General features: G+C 32.9%; 1 protein-coding gene across 3 annotated transcripts in view; it reads right to left on the reverse strand.

Moving 5' to 3' along the window:
* LOC105486113 (FAT atypical cadherin 4) overlaps window positions 1-18,933 on the reverse strand; it is a 189,805-nt gene that overhangs the window by 82,132 nt on the left and 88,740 nt on the right. For all 3 annotated transcript variants that reach the window (XR_011620982.1, XM_011748809.3, XM_011748808.3), the window contains 5 exons: window positions 18,127-18,258; window positions 9,737-9,998; window positions 8,094-8,444; window positions 1,112-2,034; window positions 297-471 (listed from right to left, as the gene is read on the reverse strand). Coding sequence is in view for 2 of the 3 variants with exons in the window: in XM_011748809.3 (XP_011747111.2) it covers window positions 297-471; window positions 1,112-2,034; window positions 8,094-8,444; window positions 9,737-9,998; window positions 18,127-18,258 (1,843 nt within the window). In the remaining variant the exon portion in view is untranslated. The remainder of the gene's footprint in view (window positions 1-296; window positions 472-1,111; window positions 2,035-8,093; window positions 8,445-9,736; window positions 9,999-18,126; window positions 18,259-18,933) is intronic.

Below are 18,933 nucleotides of genomic sequence, written 5' to 3' on the forward strand. Positions count from 1 at the left end.
GCTGGAGAACAGTGGCACGATCTCGGCTCACTGCAACCTCTGCCTCCTGGGTTCAAGTGATTCTCCTGCCTCAGTCTCCTGAGTAACTGGGATTACAGGCTTACACCACCATGTCCAGCTAATGTTTGTATTTTTAGTAGTGATGGGGTTTCACCATGTTGGTCAGGCTGGTCTTGAACTCCTGATCTCAGGTAATCCATCCACCTCGGCCTCCCAAAGTGCTGGGGTTACAGGCATGAGCCACCGTGCCTGGCCTAGAAATTATTTACAAATGAACAAGGTTGTAATGGACTTACCTCCATCTACAGCTGTAATCATTAAGACAAACTGCTCTTTTGTTTCCCTATCCAGACTCTGTGTTACTCCAAGTTCTCCACTGGCTGAGAGAGTAAAAGCGTTGTCTTCATTACCACCAAACAGAACATATGAGAGTTTGCTGTTAGATCCTTGATCATCATCTCTTGCCACCACCTAGAGAACAGTACATATCATGATGTGAGTAAAACAAACTATGCATCTCATGAAATAAAATGCCTGCATTAAAAAAAACGAGGTAAAACCATGTTAAGAGATTCCAAAGATATATTTTAAGATTTTCAAGTAAAAAATAAAAATGGCACACTATAGTATGTATCATCCGAGTCTATTTGTGTAAAAATATGCATAAAGCTAATGCATAGCATTTTTGGAAGGCGTCATAAAAATTTTTAAGAACAGTTTCACCTAGGTAGTTAAATATATGAAGGAAAAGAGTAGAGCAGTACTTGTAACAAATTTTTCAAATATTTCCATCATTTTATTTTTTACTATGTACAGATATTATCCTTGTGGAACAAAATTCAAAAACACAAATACATAAATGTGTGAAACATGAGTATACACAAAAGAAAGCTAGTAAAACACAATAGTTTCATTGATGAGGAAATTAAGAGGTTGTTAGGTATGATGTTTATAAACATTTCCTTTTCAAAATTTGCTATATCTGCAATTTAGCATTTCTGGTTGAGAATGAGGAGAGAACAGGGGAAGCATAAACACTGTAGAAGAGGGAAGGTTTTCAAATATACGTCTTATAATTAAGACAACACTTGCTTTATTTAAATATACCGACCTGAAGAATTGTTCTGGGTAGTGTCCGTAAATTCTCAGGGACATTTACAGAATACGGAGATAGCTCAAATACAGGAACAAAGTCATTAATATCCAGTAGAACAATGCTGACCGTGGAGGTATCAGTTCTCGGTGTGCTGCCTCGATCTGCTGCCTGAACAGTTAAATGGTAGGTAGGGGTCTTTTCTCTATCCAAAGGTTTAGCGACAGTGATGGCACCTGTGACAGAGTCTATCCGAAATTCCTGATTGGTATTACCATTAACAATGCCATAGCGAACCTGTCCATTTGTGCCTTCATCTCCATCTGCTGCAAACACTTGTATTATATCTGTTCCAGTAAGTGTGTTTTCATTAATCTCCACTTTATACAAAGCTTGAGCAAAGATGGGGTTGTTATCATTGATGTCAAGTACCATAACTATAACCTCTGTAGATGAAGAGAGAGATGGTTGACCTTTGTCTGTAGCCACCACTGTTAGAGTATAATTAGAAACCTCTTCTCTGTCCAGTTCTCCAGTGAGCCTCACTTCACCATCAATGGTCCCAATACTGAACTTGTTTCCCAAAGGGTTCAGCAGAGTGTACTCAATATAGCTGTTTGGGCCACTGTCTGGGTCAGATGCTTGAGCTTTGAAAACAACAGTATCAATAGGTGTATTTTCTGGAATGTATGTCAATTTAGGGGAAAGAAATGTTGGTGGGTTATCATTTACATCCAACAAAATAATGGAGACTTGAGCAGTGCTTGTGAATCTGGAGGCTGGAATCTGTGGCAGGTCATGCACCTGAACAACCAAGTTGTAGAAGGACTGACTTTCCCGATCCAAAGCTTTTAGGACTTTGAGTACACCATTCTTGTCAACAGTAAACTGCCCAAGACTATCACCTGAAGCAATGCTATAAGCCAATTCAGAGTTGATGCCTGAAATTAAAGGGAAGAAAAAAATATCTTAAACATATGCTGATTGCAGAACAAGCTACGGCAAAACTTTTGGCAAGTATTTTGGCATGTTTGATATACCATGCACCCAAACCCACTTTAGGAAATCCTGTGAGCAAATGATCTATATACTGCTTGCTATTTACTAGGGTGTTGACATGTTAAATTACAAAAGTGAAGAGGAGAAAAACATTCCAGAGAGCAGATATTTTTCTGTATATTTCCTTATTTCTATCACATAATTCTTGATTGTCCAACACTAACAGTGCCACATATTATACTGTTAGCCAAACATTTGTAACTTCAGTAATTTAGGGAGGCTGAACCAATTTTCAAGAAAGGGTAATAAAATATTCTGATGTATGGCATTAGTCATGAATGCTGTGAGTCTACTTTTACATTTCATGTCAAAATCAGTAAATACTTATTAATTCCTATTAAGCATCTAGCTAAGTAATGACCTTTGAGATAATAGTTATCTTTCAAATTTTATTAAACATATTTAATGTTTCAAAAAAGTATTTTTAAAGAAATTGTTAGCAGTAAAATTATACATAAAGCTTTCTAAATATAAATGTTTATGATATTATTGGACTGTATTTAGATACTGTTGGTTTTTCTTAGGATCATGTGTCATTTTTTAGTTTAAAAATGGTTTCTAAATCCTCACTTCAGAAAATGATTGCAGAGATTCTTATAACAAAAATGATGTGGAGCATATACATCATCTTATTGTTTTAGTAACGAAAGGTAAATAACAAATAAGCATTGAAAACAGAAAGAAGTCAGTTTCTGCCTGAGTGGTGTTTTCTTCTCTGGCCTATAATGACATGTACATTTTTGCATCTTATCCTAATGACATTGGAAAAATTACAGGATAGTATGATAAAAACATACCGTACATGTAGATAATCTATCTTTACTAAAGATGTATATTCTGGGACGAGCAAATATCTACTGACTAACCTGAATTACTTACAATTAGCTTCTATATTTCTAATGTTAATTTCAACTATCCAGGTTTCTGAATTCTGCCTATGAGAAGTGATGTTCATTTTTTGAAACAGTCGTCTAGAACAATTTAATCACCCTTTTAATCTTTTCTTAAAAACAATTCTTTCTCATTATTCTACGAATACTTCAGTTAACTTTTGCCTTTTTTCGAACTTCATCAAGTTCTTTAAGAAGTTAAATTTAACCTGAGTATGAGATTGTTTTCTGCTATGTAGAACTCATTGTTTTCAAACACCACAGTTACGCGTATTCTGTGACTTTACTGTCTCTAATATCCTTCGCCTAATTTGAAACATAGGAAAAATATTTATGAATATAACTTTCAGGCAATGACTTATTAATAAAAATTTCTAGGATAAACAATGAGTAAATCATTGAAAAGGTAGTTTATTTTTCCCCTTCATTATGAGTTGTGTCTTTTAATCTTAAGACTACTCACAAGTGAACAAAGAGGTTATAAAGTTCAGAATACTTAGGAGTCTGAAAATCAGGAAAAATATGAATAAATAAAGCTAATAGGTGTCAGAGGTCAATTCACCCACAGGAAAGAAACAGAATTGTAGAATCTGACTAGAACAAGGTTAACAGCCTATTTCAACCCTTGTCTTAAACTTCCACAGGCTTCACAGGATAAAAATTTCCATTATCTTCATATATATATATATATATATATAGAGAGAGAGAGAGAGAGAGAGAGAGAGCTTTTAGGACTTTCATTACAACATAAATATACATATATACATTATATTGTGTGTGTATATATATTTACTCAAACATTATAACATATATATATTCAAGTATCTATATATACACACATACAATTTATTTTTAATTTTGCATATATGTGTGTTTCTATTAATGTCTACATATATAATTACTTTCAATTACTTTTTAAGAAAATTTTCTGCATTTCCTGTGAAAAAGTTCATCAGTAAATATTGAATCCCTATTCTTTTGGGGACATGATTATTATTGAGAAATGCAGTTATGAAAACACCTGAATGAAAATAAATACCAACAAGCAGAGATATAGAAGTTAATTCTAGAGAAGCATAAAAAATCTTTCATATCTAAGATCAAAATACATTAAAAATACTGACATTTTACATGGCCTAACATTTCTACACAAATCAACAGGAATGGGAGCAATTAAATCAAGTATCTGAACATCCTTAGTCCATCATGTATGCTTCTTCCTTGAGTAAACAGCTAAATTGCAGAGGCAAAAAGGAACATGATCCCAAAATTTTATAGCCTTGCTGTAAACAGCAGAACAGCCTCTTTTATAAATGCAAAAAGTTTGGTAGATGAATGGGTAAGGGAAGTAATAAATTTTAAACTAATTAAAAGTATAACAAAAGAAAAATTTGCTTTTATGTTCAAATACATAATGACAAATATATTAAGTAACAACATCAAAAATAAACTGAAGATAATTATTGTTGATGAAACTAAAATATAACAATTTTTACATAAAATATTGCCATATTGTAGAAGAAGTAGCTCTCATCTCAGGAACTGAAAATTAATTGCTGCAATTACAGGTCATGGAATTTGTCTACATTTACTTTACTGTAAAGAAAATAACTTTTGGTTTCTGACATGTCTAAAAAGTGAATTTGGCCATACACACCACATCTAGAAAATACATGCAGACATAGCAAAACTCAAACTTCTCCCTGAATATTTGAAATATACTGAAAAATACTAAGCTTAAACCATTTTAATCTATTTTTGTGACAAATATCTGAATGATGAGACAGTAAACACATTATTTTAACATTATTTTTACATTGTTTTGAATTCTAAACTTTATCCATAAGTGTTTCAATTTAAATTTAGTGGGCTTTAATGGCCCAACAGACCTTTAAACTTCAAACAGCCCATTGTGAACCATTTGTGTTCAATGTTCTCCAAGTCATTTAGTTACATGATTCTTCCTGGCAGTTTTATTGCATACGTATGGTTTTATGGTTTTGTCATATATACATACACACACACACTATATATAGACATGTACATATCTATATACAGTATTTCAGTCTCATGAATAATTTAGTTCTAAGAAGCACAGCACATAAAATATATATTATAAATATATAAAAAATATATAAATACTAAAATATATTTTAAAAGTATAGGTGTATAGTTTCATGCTATAAAATGTGTACATTTACTCACAATCTATAAATGCCATCTTCTAATTTCTATAAAGAACTAATATTTGTCAACTTTTCACACAGCTGCAACACAAAGAAGTATTTTGAATAACATCCATCTTTATAAAGCAGTTTCAACAAGGTCATCAGATCACTGGAATATATGAATCTCAGTGGCGTGTATTGTACACCAATATTATATAGCTACATTTATTCAGCAAAAATTCCAATTGTATTATTAGCAAAACATTTTTATATGACTTCCCAATATTTAAAGTATAAAGAATTTATAGGATAATAAAATAACCATCAAAGCCAGAATATTTCCATGATGCTCCAATTTAAATAGTTTTCCTCAATGTAATACCATATGCATAGTAGTCCTGATGCTAACAGAGGTATTACCTTTCTTGTGAAAACAGTAAAAGATCTGATTTATTTTTATGAAATCATCATGTAAGCTAAATTTTAAACTCTGAGAGAATCCATAGAAAGATAACAGTTTGTGACATTTATTTTCATATAAAATGTCTTCATCTAAAAAGATGACAGTATTGCCTCATTGGAACCTTCTGATCAGAGATTGAGATTTATTTGTTAATTTTTTATTTTAAAAAATGTCTGACTAATATTGTCTGTGAAATACTTGACACTTTTTTGTGTAACTGAGCTGGAAAATTTTACAAACAAGCTTACCCTTGTACAGCCTTATCACTGTCCTTGAAATTCAGAAAGAATAGGAATTGTGTCGTATATTTTAGGTCAAGGTGCAGGAAATTACACTGATAAAATTATTCAAACTAAAACAATGAATAAATATTGCTTGAAACTTTTACTCAATGCAATTAAAGGAAAAATATCACAAAAACTGACTTAGAGTCAATAGTCAATGGATTTCTGTGCTTACACGTGCATGGAATATTCCAGCAGGTTTTTGACAAGCAAAGTTCTTTTCTTTTTCTTTTTAAATTTTTGGTATCTTCCCAGTTTCCCTATATTTTAAGTTATGATGGTAAATAAAACTTATTCCAGGAAACCATACAATTCTATGAAACAATGGATTGTCTCTAATACATAACTAATAAATCCAAAGAAACATGGTGGAAAATTCTTCACTATAGAAAAGTTGAGCACAGTCACAGGACAAACAACTTAAGAATATATAATAGGCTTTGAAAATATTCTAATCTACTGAATAGGTAAACTAACTACTAACAGAGAAGTCAATCTCCAAAATAGAGATTAACCTCAATTATATATAGATGTCTAATTGGAGCCAATTCACAGACCTGGCATGAGGTACATGAAACAGAGTGTGCAGTGTTCTTAGGCCAGGACTGGGTACACGCAAAACACTTCACAGATGTCGGTTCTTGAGATTATTATCAACATCGTTAACATTAAAGTACTGTTACTAGCAATAGTAGTAGTAATAGTATTAGTACTAGCATTACAGCTGCATCTATTTTAGGTATATCTTTGTGTCCAATTTTAACTGCACTTGAACTAGAGGAGGAAACTTCAAAATGGTCTTACTCAATGAATTCTAAAGAAAATGTTTCCCATTTTACTTACTGAAACATATATAAAATACTGTGCTTTTTGCTTCTCATATCGTTCCAAGTGCTATTTATAGACACTATGAAAAGGAAATTAAGTATAGAATAGAATGTTAAAATAGAATAGTATTTTGAGACTTCACAAATCATCCAAGTCAAAAGAATAAGGAAATTCTAAATTGAGATAGATATGCCTGTCACTAGAGAACTATTTCCTCTTCAAAGTACTGTCCTTTGTTTTATATATTGACAAGACAATTTAGTTGCATCCAATGTAAGGGAAAACACAGTACTAATTTTCCAGACAATTCAGTTAAAGATTGCTAATCCATACAATGTTTTCTCTAATGCTGTATTACATAATGTGTGTACTTACAAAACAGGTGTTAGAAGAAAGGCCAAAGGAGTCAGCTATTAAAATAAAGTTTGCCAATTGCTTTTGCAATAAACACAAATCAAACATATGTAAAGTAAAAATTTAATGCAAAATTTTAACTTGATCATTTAGCATAAATTAAACAGATCTGAGACTTTCTGTGTTAAAATGAAACCTGGTTAAAATATTATTAGCTGGGCTGGGTGCGGTGGCTTACACCTGTAATTCCAGTACTTTGCGAGGCTGAGGGAGGTGGGTCACCTGAGGTCAGGAGTTCGAGATCAGCCTGACCAAACTGGAGAAACCCCGTCTCTACTAAAACTACAAACTTAGCCAGGCGTGGTGGTGCATGCCTGTAATCCTAGCTACTCAGGAGGCTGAGGCAGGAGAATCACTTGAACCTGGAAGGTGGAGGTTGCAGTGAGCTGAGATTGCATCATTGCACTCCAGCCTGGGCAACAAGAGTGAAACTCCATCTCAAAAAAAAAAAAAAAAAAAAATTGTTAGTCAAAAATATGAAACTTAGATTTTTCATTCGTAAGCATTTTTATTTAAGTCTTTGGTTTCATTTTTCAAGTTAAAATAATATATGTAAACTTAAATATTTTTATTTATCTAACAAAAATCTTCAAAAAAAGTGGCCTTATGACTTCTACATTACTAAATTGAAACACTACCCTACATTTAGGGGGAAAAATAAGATAAAGTTTATAAAACAATAAAAGATATGTTTTCTGTTACAAATAATAATTTAACTGATAAAGTACTTAATTTTTAAAATCCTCTATAGTTCAGTTATAATTCTATTCCTCAACTTTGGAACTATATTCACAAAACACATTTTTGTGACGGCTCAACACAATAAATAAATGTAATATAAATCTGATGACAGTTTATAGATATTTTTAAAATTATATTAAATAAAATACATACCATCATCTGCATCAGTAACATTAAACACAAGAACAGTAGATCCTACAGGTAGATTCTCCATTAAAGATGTGCTGTATGAATTCAAGCTGAAAATAGGTGGATTATCATTTACATCTAGAATATTGAAATAAACTCTGATGGCAGTAAATTGTCCCCCACCATCTTCTGCTCGAACAGTGAGGATATAATATTGCTGTACTTCATAATCTAATACTCGAGTCAAATTAAAGACCCCAGTAATGGGATTCAGGAAAAAGATGCCATCTTCATCATCTTCATTCACAATATATGTAATTTCTCCATTCACACCAGAGTCATCATCCGTGGCTAAAATGGCTGCTACCAAAGAACCTATCAAAAGAATAATAGTATAAAATCAAGGAAGCAAGAAGTATTACTAAGAGAACATATAGAAAGAGACCAAAAAATGTATTTGTACGGTAAAATATCTTAACTAGAGAACTGCTATGAAAATACAGTGACCATTACATTCTGAAGATTTATATTTTACCATTTCCCTATTTGAATAAAGTATGTGATATATCAGATATCCCGTGGACCTCAGGTTTCAGCATAAATTTCCTGAGGAATTATTAATACATCTGACGTTACATTTCCATCTAGCAGTGCCTATCCATAAATATACTGATGAATTCAATAAATATTTAAGGTAGCATATTGCTAGTGCCAGGAACTGAGGATTCCAAAAAATATATAGACTTATGCCCTGATGCTACCACTCTAGAACTCATGTGGTCATTGCAATAACTAAGGCAAGAAATAAGTGTGATGGGATTTCCATAAAGGACACGCACAAAGGTATCTCGGGGAGTGAAGAAAAAAACTGCAGGTAGGAGGAATCCCTAGAGATGTTTAATTCCTTTGCCAAATGGAGTTTCAAAAATGTATGCCTTATCATGAATAATCATTCCAAATGTAATTCAGAATAAAATTTTAATTTTACATAAAAATTTCCAACAATGAGAATGAAGCATACACACACATACCAGAAACATGGATATTGAGTACTCAGAAGAAAAAAATCACAATATAATGTGTTCAAAGAAGCAAGATTATAATTAAAGATTCAGTTTCTCATCACACTTAATGGGCATTTGCTAATACCCAAGCCCTGTGTTAGCAAACTCAATGTACTTTCTAAATTATCCTTTACCTTAACCATAACAGGAATTACTGTTTCCATTTACAGGATAAATAACTGAAATTAAGAGAAATGAATTAACTTGCCTTTGATCACACAGCTAGTGAGTCTTAGAATCAATATTCACAGTTTTTCATGTATCTTTTTTGCTGTTCTTTTTATACATAGCAGCAAAATAACATTAGACATTTTTAAAGCAGAAAGAGCACCAAAACAGTGGTTGACAAAAAATTAATAATCCATGTCACAAATACTTTCAGACATATTTGGCTAACCTCATCCATCCTAAAAAATCTAGCCATTTGCTTGGAAATTTTACCAAAGATGATTAATGAAAAGATCCAAAAATCCAGCACATATATTTTTATAACTATTAGTATACAGTAAAAACTAATCACTGACTAAGATCAGCCAAAACATAATATGCAATTTTGGTCAAAGGTGATCCTTGCAAAATACACTTAAGAGACCCATCACCTACCAGGGATTGTGTCCTCTGGAATGTCAAAAGAGTACACGGGTCTGGAAAACTTGGGTGTATGGTCATTCACATCACTGACAGTGATATTAATTCTCATGTCCGAGGACTGAAGACCATCATCAGCACGAACTAGCAATGAATATTTGGAACGGCGTTCCCTGTCCAACCTCCTGGTTGCTATCAGATCTCCGGATTCTGGGTCAATGCGAAAACTATCATCAGCTCCACTAATGATAGTGTATGTGACGAGAGCATTTGCACCCTAAAAAAAGAAACCAAGCATCTGAGCTATTGGAAGTAAAAAAGCATTGCTCCTTATATTTTCTTTTGAACACCTATTTGACAAAGTAAGGCTTTTTGTCTTTAAGTTGATATGATATTATAAGACTTAAACAGGTAATGAGAGATAAACTCAACTAAGGTGGTAAAAACTTTGTATACCCCAAATTACAAACCATTGCTGAAAGAAATCAATACAGATAAAAACAAATGGAAAGACATCCCAAGTTCACGCATTGGAAGACTTAAATTGTTAAAATGTCCATGTTATCTATGTAATTTACAAATTCAATGCAAATTATATCAAAATTCTAATGGCATTTTTAATAGAAATAGGTAAAGCAATTTGAAAATTCATATGAAACCACAAAAGAACCTAAATAGCCAAAACAATCTTGAGAAAGATAAACACAGTTAGAGGTATCGTGCTTCCTGATTTTAAAATATACTACAAAGTTACAGTAATGAATAAAGTATGGCGCTGGCATAAAGACACACATATAGACAAATGGAACAGAATAGAAAGCCTACAAATATATCCATGCATGATAGTCAATTGATATTCCATAAGGGTGCCAAGGATATATAATGGGGAAAGGATAGTCACTTCAATAAGTGGTGTTAGGAAAACTGGATATCCATATGCAAAAGAATGAAAATATACATTATACACAAATATCAATTCAAAATGGATTAAAGACTTAAAAGTAAGGCCTGAAACTATAGAACTCCTAGGAGAAGACTGGGCAATTATATCATGTATGTGATCCCCAAAACAAGCAACATAAGCAAAAGTAGACAAGTGAAAGTATATCAAACTAAAGTTTCTCTACAGTAAACAGTCAAGAAAATGAAAAGGCAATCTATGGGATGTGAGAAAATATTTGCAAACTGTATATCTGATAAAAGATTAATTTTCAAAATATATAAATAAGTCCTACAACACAATAGCTATAAGTTTGGTAATCCAATCAAAAAATGGCTAAGGTCTTATATAGGTGTTTCTTTATAAAGAATACATAAAAATTGCCAATGAGTACATAAAAAAATACTCAATGTCACTAATCATCAGGGAAATGCAAATCAAAATCACAAAGAGAAATCACCTCACACCTGTTGGAACTGCTATCATAACAAATAAACAAGTGTTGGTGAAGATGTGGAGAAATTGGAACCCTTTTACACTATTGGTGGGAATGCAAAATGATGTAGCTGTTGTGGAAAACAGTATGGAGGTCCTCAAAAAAATAACAAATAGAATCACTGTATGATCCAGCAATCCTTTTTTCACAATGGTCATGATTCGGAAACAAACTAAATAGCCATTAACAAACGAATGGATTTAAAAAGGTGATATAGGTTTAGCATCCCTAATAAAAAAAAATCCAAAATCCAAAAGCCCAAAATCCAAACATTTCCAAGTGCCAATATGATGTTCAAAGGAAATGTCTGTTGGAACATTTCAGATTTTTGACATTTCAGATTAGGGATGCTAAATCAGCATGTATAATGCAACTTCCAAAATTAAAAAAAAAAAAAAAAAAGGAATTTGAGACACTTCTGGTCCCAAGTATTTCAGATAAGAAATACTCAACCTGTATATACATAAAAGGGAATATTATTCGGCTCAAAAAAGAAGGAAATCCTGCCATATGTGACTGCATGGATGAGCCTTAAGGATATTACACTAGATAGTCACAGAAGGACAAATACTGCATGATATGTATTTATGTATATGAAGTATCTAAAATAGTCAAACACATAGAAGTAAGGAGTAGAATGGTGGTTTCCCAGGGCAGACAGCAGGGAGAAATCATGAGTTTATAAGCCATGGATATACATCTTCACTTATGCAAGAGGAATAATGTCTAGATCTACTGTACAACATTGTGCCTATAGTTAACAATACTGTATTGTACATTTAGAAATCTTTTAAAAGCACAGATCTCACATTAATGTTCTTATCACAGTAAAATAAAAATAAAAGCATATCAAATGAATATAATATTTTGCAGTCTTTCACTATTCATGTGCCTGGCTTACTCACTGCTGAACAGTGTGTTAGAGTGGACAATTTTAATGTAGAACAAAAAAGAAAGTCAAGTTAAAATGTTAGAGTATAGGTATATTTTTGAGAACACCAAATGTAACACAACTTTGCCTCAATTCTACAGCCAAGGAACCCCGATATTGTTTTAATTGGAAGCAGTCTTTTAAGGATATTGATACTGCAGTATGGACTAGTGTAGGGAGAGGCCAGAGAAGGCAGTGTGTGAATACAGTCTGGGCCCAAGAGATTGAGGCTTCACTTCCCCCAAGTTGGTGAAACTGTTCTGTAAAATGAAAGTCCCTGTTCTGTAAAATGAAAACAGGGGTGACTTCCTATGTACTCTCAGGTCTTTGAGCTGTGACCCTCAAAATTCTGAACTAGAGATGGCAGAGAGAAAAATAGAATATTCATAGTGTTTGCTAGATGCTAAATACCACTTTGAGCACATCAATTCCAGGGCACTAATCAATTTAATTGTTAAAGGCAAACTAAGAAGGTAAGCACTATTAGAATGCCCATTTTAAAAGAAATTAAGGGATTGGAATCCTGGCCATCTCGCTCCAGAACTTACTCTGAATCACGATTAACTCAGCATAATACATGGGACAAATTAGTAAAATTTGACAGATTATTGAAAATAGAAATAATACTAATAGCTCTCTCATTTGCTCAACATTTCCATATATATTCTCACTTTTTTAACAACCCCATATGCAAAGTAAAAGCAAAAAAGAAAAAAAAAGTCTTTTAAAATTTCAAGTTACTGGCCTGGCGCGGTGGCTCAAGCCTGTAATCCCAGCACTTTGGGAGGCCGAGATGGGCGGATCACGAGGTCAGGAGATCGAGACCAGCCTGGCTAATACGGTGAAACCCCGTCTCTACTAAAAAATACCACAAAAAACTAGCCGGACGAGGTGGCGGGCGCCTGTAGTCCCAGCTACTCCGGAGGCTGAGGCAGGAGAATGGCGTAGACCCGGGAGGTGGAGCTTGCAGTGAGCTGAGATCCGGCCACTGCACTCCAGCCTGGGCGACAGAGCAAGACTCCATCTCAAAAAAAAATAAAAAAAAATTTCAAGTTACTTTGGGAATTAAGAGAGTACTCTTACTGAGGACATTTCAAGAATAGGACCTGCTTTGATGCAGGATAAATATGAAGTTAAATTTTATTTGCAGTGTATTTAGGGATTAAAGGATAGCTTCATAGAAATGGTTAGCTGGCAATTAGAGATTTTAGAATGAGGTTTAAGAAAAATATCTGAAGGTCATTTTATGTGGGTGTCAGTTGAACCCACAAGAGTTGTTCAGAAATTAAATTAGAAGAGATAGAGATAGGAACACCCTTATTAGGACTGAATAAGGATGGTGAAAGAATGGGAAGAAATAAGAGAAGCAAGGATCAGCAGAGGAAGAAGGAAGAGAGATATTTCTTAATTCTGTATATTACAATCAAAATACTAAGTTAAATTATACCCTGTGCTGATTGAGATAGGATGCTCTGGGGCCATACTTTTGGGGTTGAAACTGTGCTCCATTTATTAGTCATGTGGCATTGGACCACATACTTAACCTCTCCAAGCCCATGTTTCCTCATCTGTACACTGGGATGATAATATTACCTGCCAAAAAGGATTGTTTTAGAGGTTAATTTAGTTAATATATATTTTAAAAACCTAGAACCAACCTTGACAAATAGTAAGCACAGGATAAGGATAGTTGTTATTTTATTCTTATTCTTACTATTTTCTTATAAGAGAAACATGATGCCTTAAATGTATTTGATGACTTAGACTTCTGCAAATGAATAATTGGAATCAAAATATAACTAGAGTTGCTATATATCCATGGGAAACTATGGTATTGGATTTCCTATTATATGTTATTATTGACCTTGACACTGAGGTATAAGTAGTGCTGGAATTGTTGACTTCAAAAATGACTCTTTAATTTAATATACTTACCTAAAACAAATATGCCATTTATTATAATTAACCTCTAAGAATGTATTTATTAAAATATTAAGACTCAGAGCTCTCAGGGAGGATATTAGGAAGAAGGTAAATTTGGAGCGTATAGGCATGTAAAGCTGACACACTGGGGGATTATGGCATCCACAGTTTCCATACATCTTTTTTCCATCATAGCTTACATACATTTTTTCCTTCATGATCAAACATATAAGGAGATGATTTCTTTTTTCCTTTTTTTTTTTTTTTTTGATCTCACTCTATCGCCCAGACTGGAGGGCAGTGGCGCAATCTTGGCTCACTGCAAGCGCCGCCTCCTTGGTTCACGCCATTCAAGGAGATGATATCTCACAGTCTAAAGCAAAAATATTTCCTCTATATTTAGTGTTAGTTTGTACTGCATTCTTCAGGCCAGTCTTAACATTTAGTAAAATGAATGTCTCAAAGCACATTTAAATTTAATAATGGACAGCTGAGTCTAAGACATTACCCACATTTACCTTGTATATTCAGGTGTACATTGAATACCTAACATATTTATTGTAATTTTCTGGTTTAACAAAAACATTTCATAAGAATGTGAGACTTCTAATCTGACCACACTCTGTACTATTTATTCTGTTTCACGAGGAATTCCATTATTTTAGTAAAGTGGGTGAGGTATGGAAGTAGCTACATTCAATTCTGACCCATGAAAATAGTAAGTATTTGGAAATTAAGGTAAAGCAAAGAAACAAAAACCTATTTAATGCTATTACAAAACTGGTTTGATATTTAGACATTCCCTGTCTACAAAAGGGCTGTAATAAATAATAATATTCTTAAAATTGTAATAATTTTTCTGAAAAGAGGTAAACACACCAGACTGTGTTGATAAAAAAACAATCTTTTTCATATTCAAAATCAGCTGATGTGGTGAATTCATAATACTAGTGAATGTCTGAAAATGTCTGGCCAAGAGTAATCATTTAATTAGGTCTTTTGAAAAGTCTATTTACTTAATATTCAAAATATGCCATATCAACAACAAAAGAAGAAACAAATATCATGTTCCAGCTGCAGTACAGTGGAAATAATGCTGATTAAAAATATTCTGCTCTCCTGACGAACCACAGACACAAAAGCACATGGAAGGAATTCTAAAAGTAAACAGCCATAAATTTCAAATACATATTACAACCTTAAATATTATTTTCAAAAACATATATGGTACTATGGAGCAAAGTTTGATTTTCCTGGCCCATTACTAGCATAATTCTGTTCGTAAAAGAGAACAAGAGACAAACAGAGTCGTGTGCTTCTGAAACATGTAAATCTTGATCCAACACGTTTCAAATGGTATCTAAATTAAGTTCAACATGTAAATGTTGTTTCATAAAATTGTAATTCCTTTACCCAGGCTTTATTCTACAGTGCCCTACAAGAGTTCCTATAGCATACTAACACTTAATATGTTAGGTAAAGTAATTAATGAAAAGTATGTAAATAATTTTTAAAAGACTACACAATTGGCTGATGACCTACATAATCTTGAGTCTTACTCAAACTAGATGAAGAAAGGAAACAGAGCCAGGATTTGAAAAGAGAGAAAATATTTTAAATATTTTCTCCAAATTCTGCTAAGAGGTAAGGAGCTGAGAACAAAGTAGAAAATAGAACAAAGGTTTATCTAAAAGCATTAATATTTATTATAAGCAACTAAAAGCAACAATAAAAAGTAAACGGCTCAAAATTCTAAATGACATACGCAGCCATTCTACTTAACATGGAACCAAAGACGTGTAAATTCCTCATGTCAAGAGTTATAGTCAGTCAGTAGTTATTAAAACATTATTAAATTATTTAAAGGAAAATGCATTTAAGAAGGAACACAGCTTTGTGAGCTTTTTCTTTAAAAAACAACAGTTGTAGTTTTACTAAAATGCCCCCCTTTCCTTTCATGTTGTAGGTGCACCTAGTTACTCCCTTCCATACTTTCTGCCTTTCTACACTCACACACAAACAAATCAGGTTACAAGAATGTGGTAATTTTTATGCCTTCAGGCACAGTCACACCTCATACATATTGTCAGCATCCCTCTCTACCCTTGAATTGCTAACAGCCTCTCCTCCATTTCTCTTGTTTATTCCAACGTTATAGCCTTACACTTTTCTGGCCCTAATTCCCCACTCTGTCTCATCTCAAAAGTACTTCTTATATATCCTAGCTATCATCACCTTACATTCTGTATTTTTCTTAACTAGGATGTCTAAGTGATAACACCTGCATGGTTACTTACATTTTTTTTTTAAACTTAAAAAGCAAAGCTAAGTAGAAATAAAATAAAAATTCACAAAAACAAGTGTTGGTCTAAATACCTAGAGATATAAGGACCTTCATAGGCTTCCTCTAGTCTCATCATAAATGTAAACATAGCTTAAAAGATGAACTTGAAGGCAATGCAAGTGTGTGCACACATAAACAAACACACACACGGAAGTCAGATGGAGAAAAATAAGAATGCTGGCAGTATTGCATTTATACTAATAACTTACTTGAAATGTTCTTAAAGAGAAAATATTGGGAGGGAAATAAAATTATAACAGTATCAAGAGAATAGTATTAAAAGGGTTGAATGTTGGAATCTCTGAAATAACAATTTCTTAAGAGAGCAGTATGATGATTAAAACAACTAAATTTCCAAATACAATTTTACCTGTTATTCCTGTAACTCCTATTGAATAATCCCACTCTAATTAAAATATTCCATGGAGTAAATAGCCATCCCATTTGAATATCTATTATAATTAACATGATTATTACTTTATTATTGTAAAGTTATTAGAATAAATCACTTCAAATAAATGAGTTTTATTTGCTCTGTTCCTGGAGAGAGTATAACCAACAAAATAGCCATTACAATTTCAATTATTTGATGTCAATTGTCTTCTGCCAATTGCATGAGTTTTTTTGTTATTGCTGCTATTTTCAAATGAGAGTTAATGAAATTTTATGAATTGAAAAATCAAAATGTATATTATCAATGATAAACTTTAAGAGAATGAAATATTTACTGAATTATGGCTAATGATATCACATATCTATGAATAATAGAAATATTAAGTCAGACAACTCTTTCAAAGCTAGCTAAATCTGAAATAAGTGTGAACTTCACATTGTAAAATTGAGTAGAATGTACTAAACATAAAACATAATACCTTTTCTAATAGCAAATTGCAATTACCTAAATGTCTATGCTTTATTTTCTGCATCTGTAATAGTTGGATTTTGGCAAACTTTATAAATGACTAAGTCGTTACATTTCTGTATTGGCAGTTAAAAGTATTCTATTATTTATTTATTTACATTTTTAAGGTCACAGAAATACATTTATAAAGTGCTTATTTGTATGCCAAGAATCAAGTTTCTGATATTTCTGAGTTTAGATGAGAAGAAGAAAATTAAACTCTCTGTTCTGTGTTGGGCTTGGCTTAAGGGGAAAGAGGTAAGGAGATACTGGTGTCTGGAAAGTTATTCCTCTTTCCTAAACTCCAGAACATTAATTAAACTCCTTACCCAGTAAGAAGAAAATAAGCTATGGAGTTTTTTCATAAGAAAAAATATAAATCACACATTATATGTTTCCATGCCATTTGAAACATAATTACATAGCTGAACTTAATATATAAATATAGAAAATAGTAATCTAAACTTTAAAATTCTGTAATTGTACGTCATTTGCTTTTAACAATTACAAATAAAATAAAAATCAAACCTTAGCTGCTATAAGATAGCAAAGGGGAATAATAAAGGCATAAAATAGAGATACATCTTTAGATATTTTTATTATTAAAGAAAAAAATAATGTGGCTAGGAAACCTAAAGTACAAGCAGCAAGTAAGTGAGTTGTGGATTGCTGATCAGAGGAAAATTACCTCTTGATAGTAATCTCTTTTTTAACATTTTTATGTTACATTTCAAGAAGTAATGTTCTTTGGAAAGGAGCACACATGCTTAACCTTAATTATTGGGCAATAAAAGTAGTCAACATATCCTAGAAATTTGATAAATCACTGCACTACTAAGTTTCCCAAATTCAGAGACACGCTCGAACTACCTCATCAGCATCCATGGCTGTCAGCTGCATGATCTTAGAGCCATCGCCAATGTTCTCCTCTACAGTGAGATCCAGCATGTCGGTTGGAAATACTGGTGGATTGTCATTGATATCCTGAAGTGTTATTTCTACCTACAAAGAAAATGGAAACAATGTGTGAATGACTCCCACGTGTCTGCAAAATACCAATTAAAGTGACTGCCAGGAATCCATGCAATTAAGACTGCCGAAATGAATCAGAACCTTTGCATCTAACATCCAAACAACAGAAACTACTCCTAGGAAAAAACTGTGAAATCTTTACAGGAAAACATAAAGTCGAAATAAAAATCGTCTGTCTTGTTGATAAGTAACTGATTTTAAATAGTGGCCATGGAGTTTATACTAGAAAAGGTCCACTGGTTAACTGCCATTTTAATCCCAGGATTTGCACATCACTATGGAACCGCCAAGGCTCAGCACTGTCTGTCATTCAACCATTAAATACTGTCTGACACACAGAGGAGGTGGTGTAAAATTTCTTGCCAAAATGTTTACATATTGGCAACCAATGTCTGGGGGAAATAAAGAAGTTCACATGTTGTTTAAGAATCACTCAGAATTTCCCCCTTTAAAGTCCACCCTCAACCTTTAGGGGAAGAAAAATACATCTTTTCTTTCTTTTTCCACTCATATCAGCACTTTCTCTTTGCAACTAAAGCTAAGCCATCATTTCTTTCAGGTGTCGTGTGGATATAGGTTGCAAATATTAACAGCTTTGTTTAAAAGACCCTAGCCAGAGTTATTTGTTTCCTCACCTAAGAAAAA

Source organism: Macaca nemestrina, chromosome 3, assembly GCF_043159975.1.
Source record: "Macaca nemestrina isolate mMacNem1 chromosome 3, mMacNem.hap1, whole genome shotgun sequence".
NCBI classification, from domain to species: Eukaryota; Metazoa; Chordata; class Mammalia; order Primates; family Cercopithecidae; genus Macaca; species Macaca nemestrina.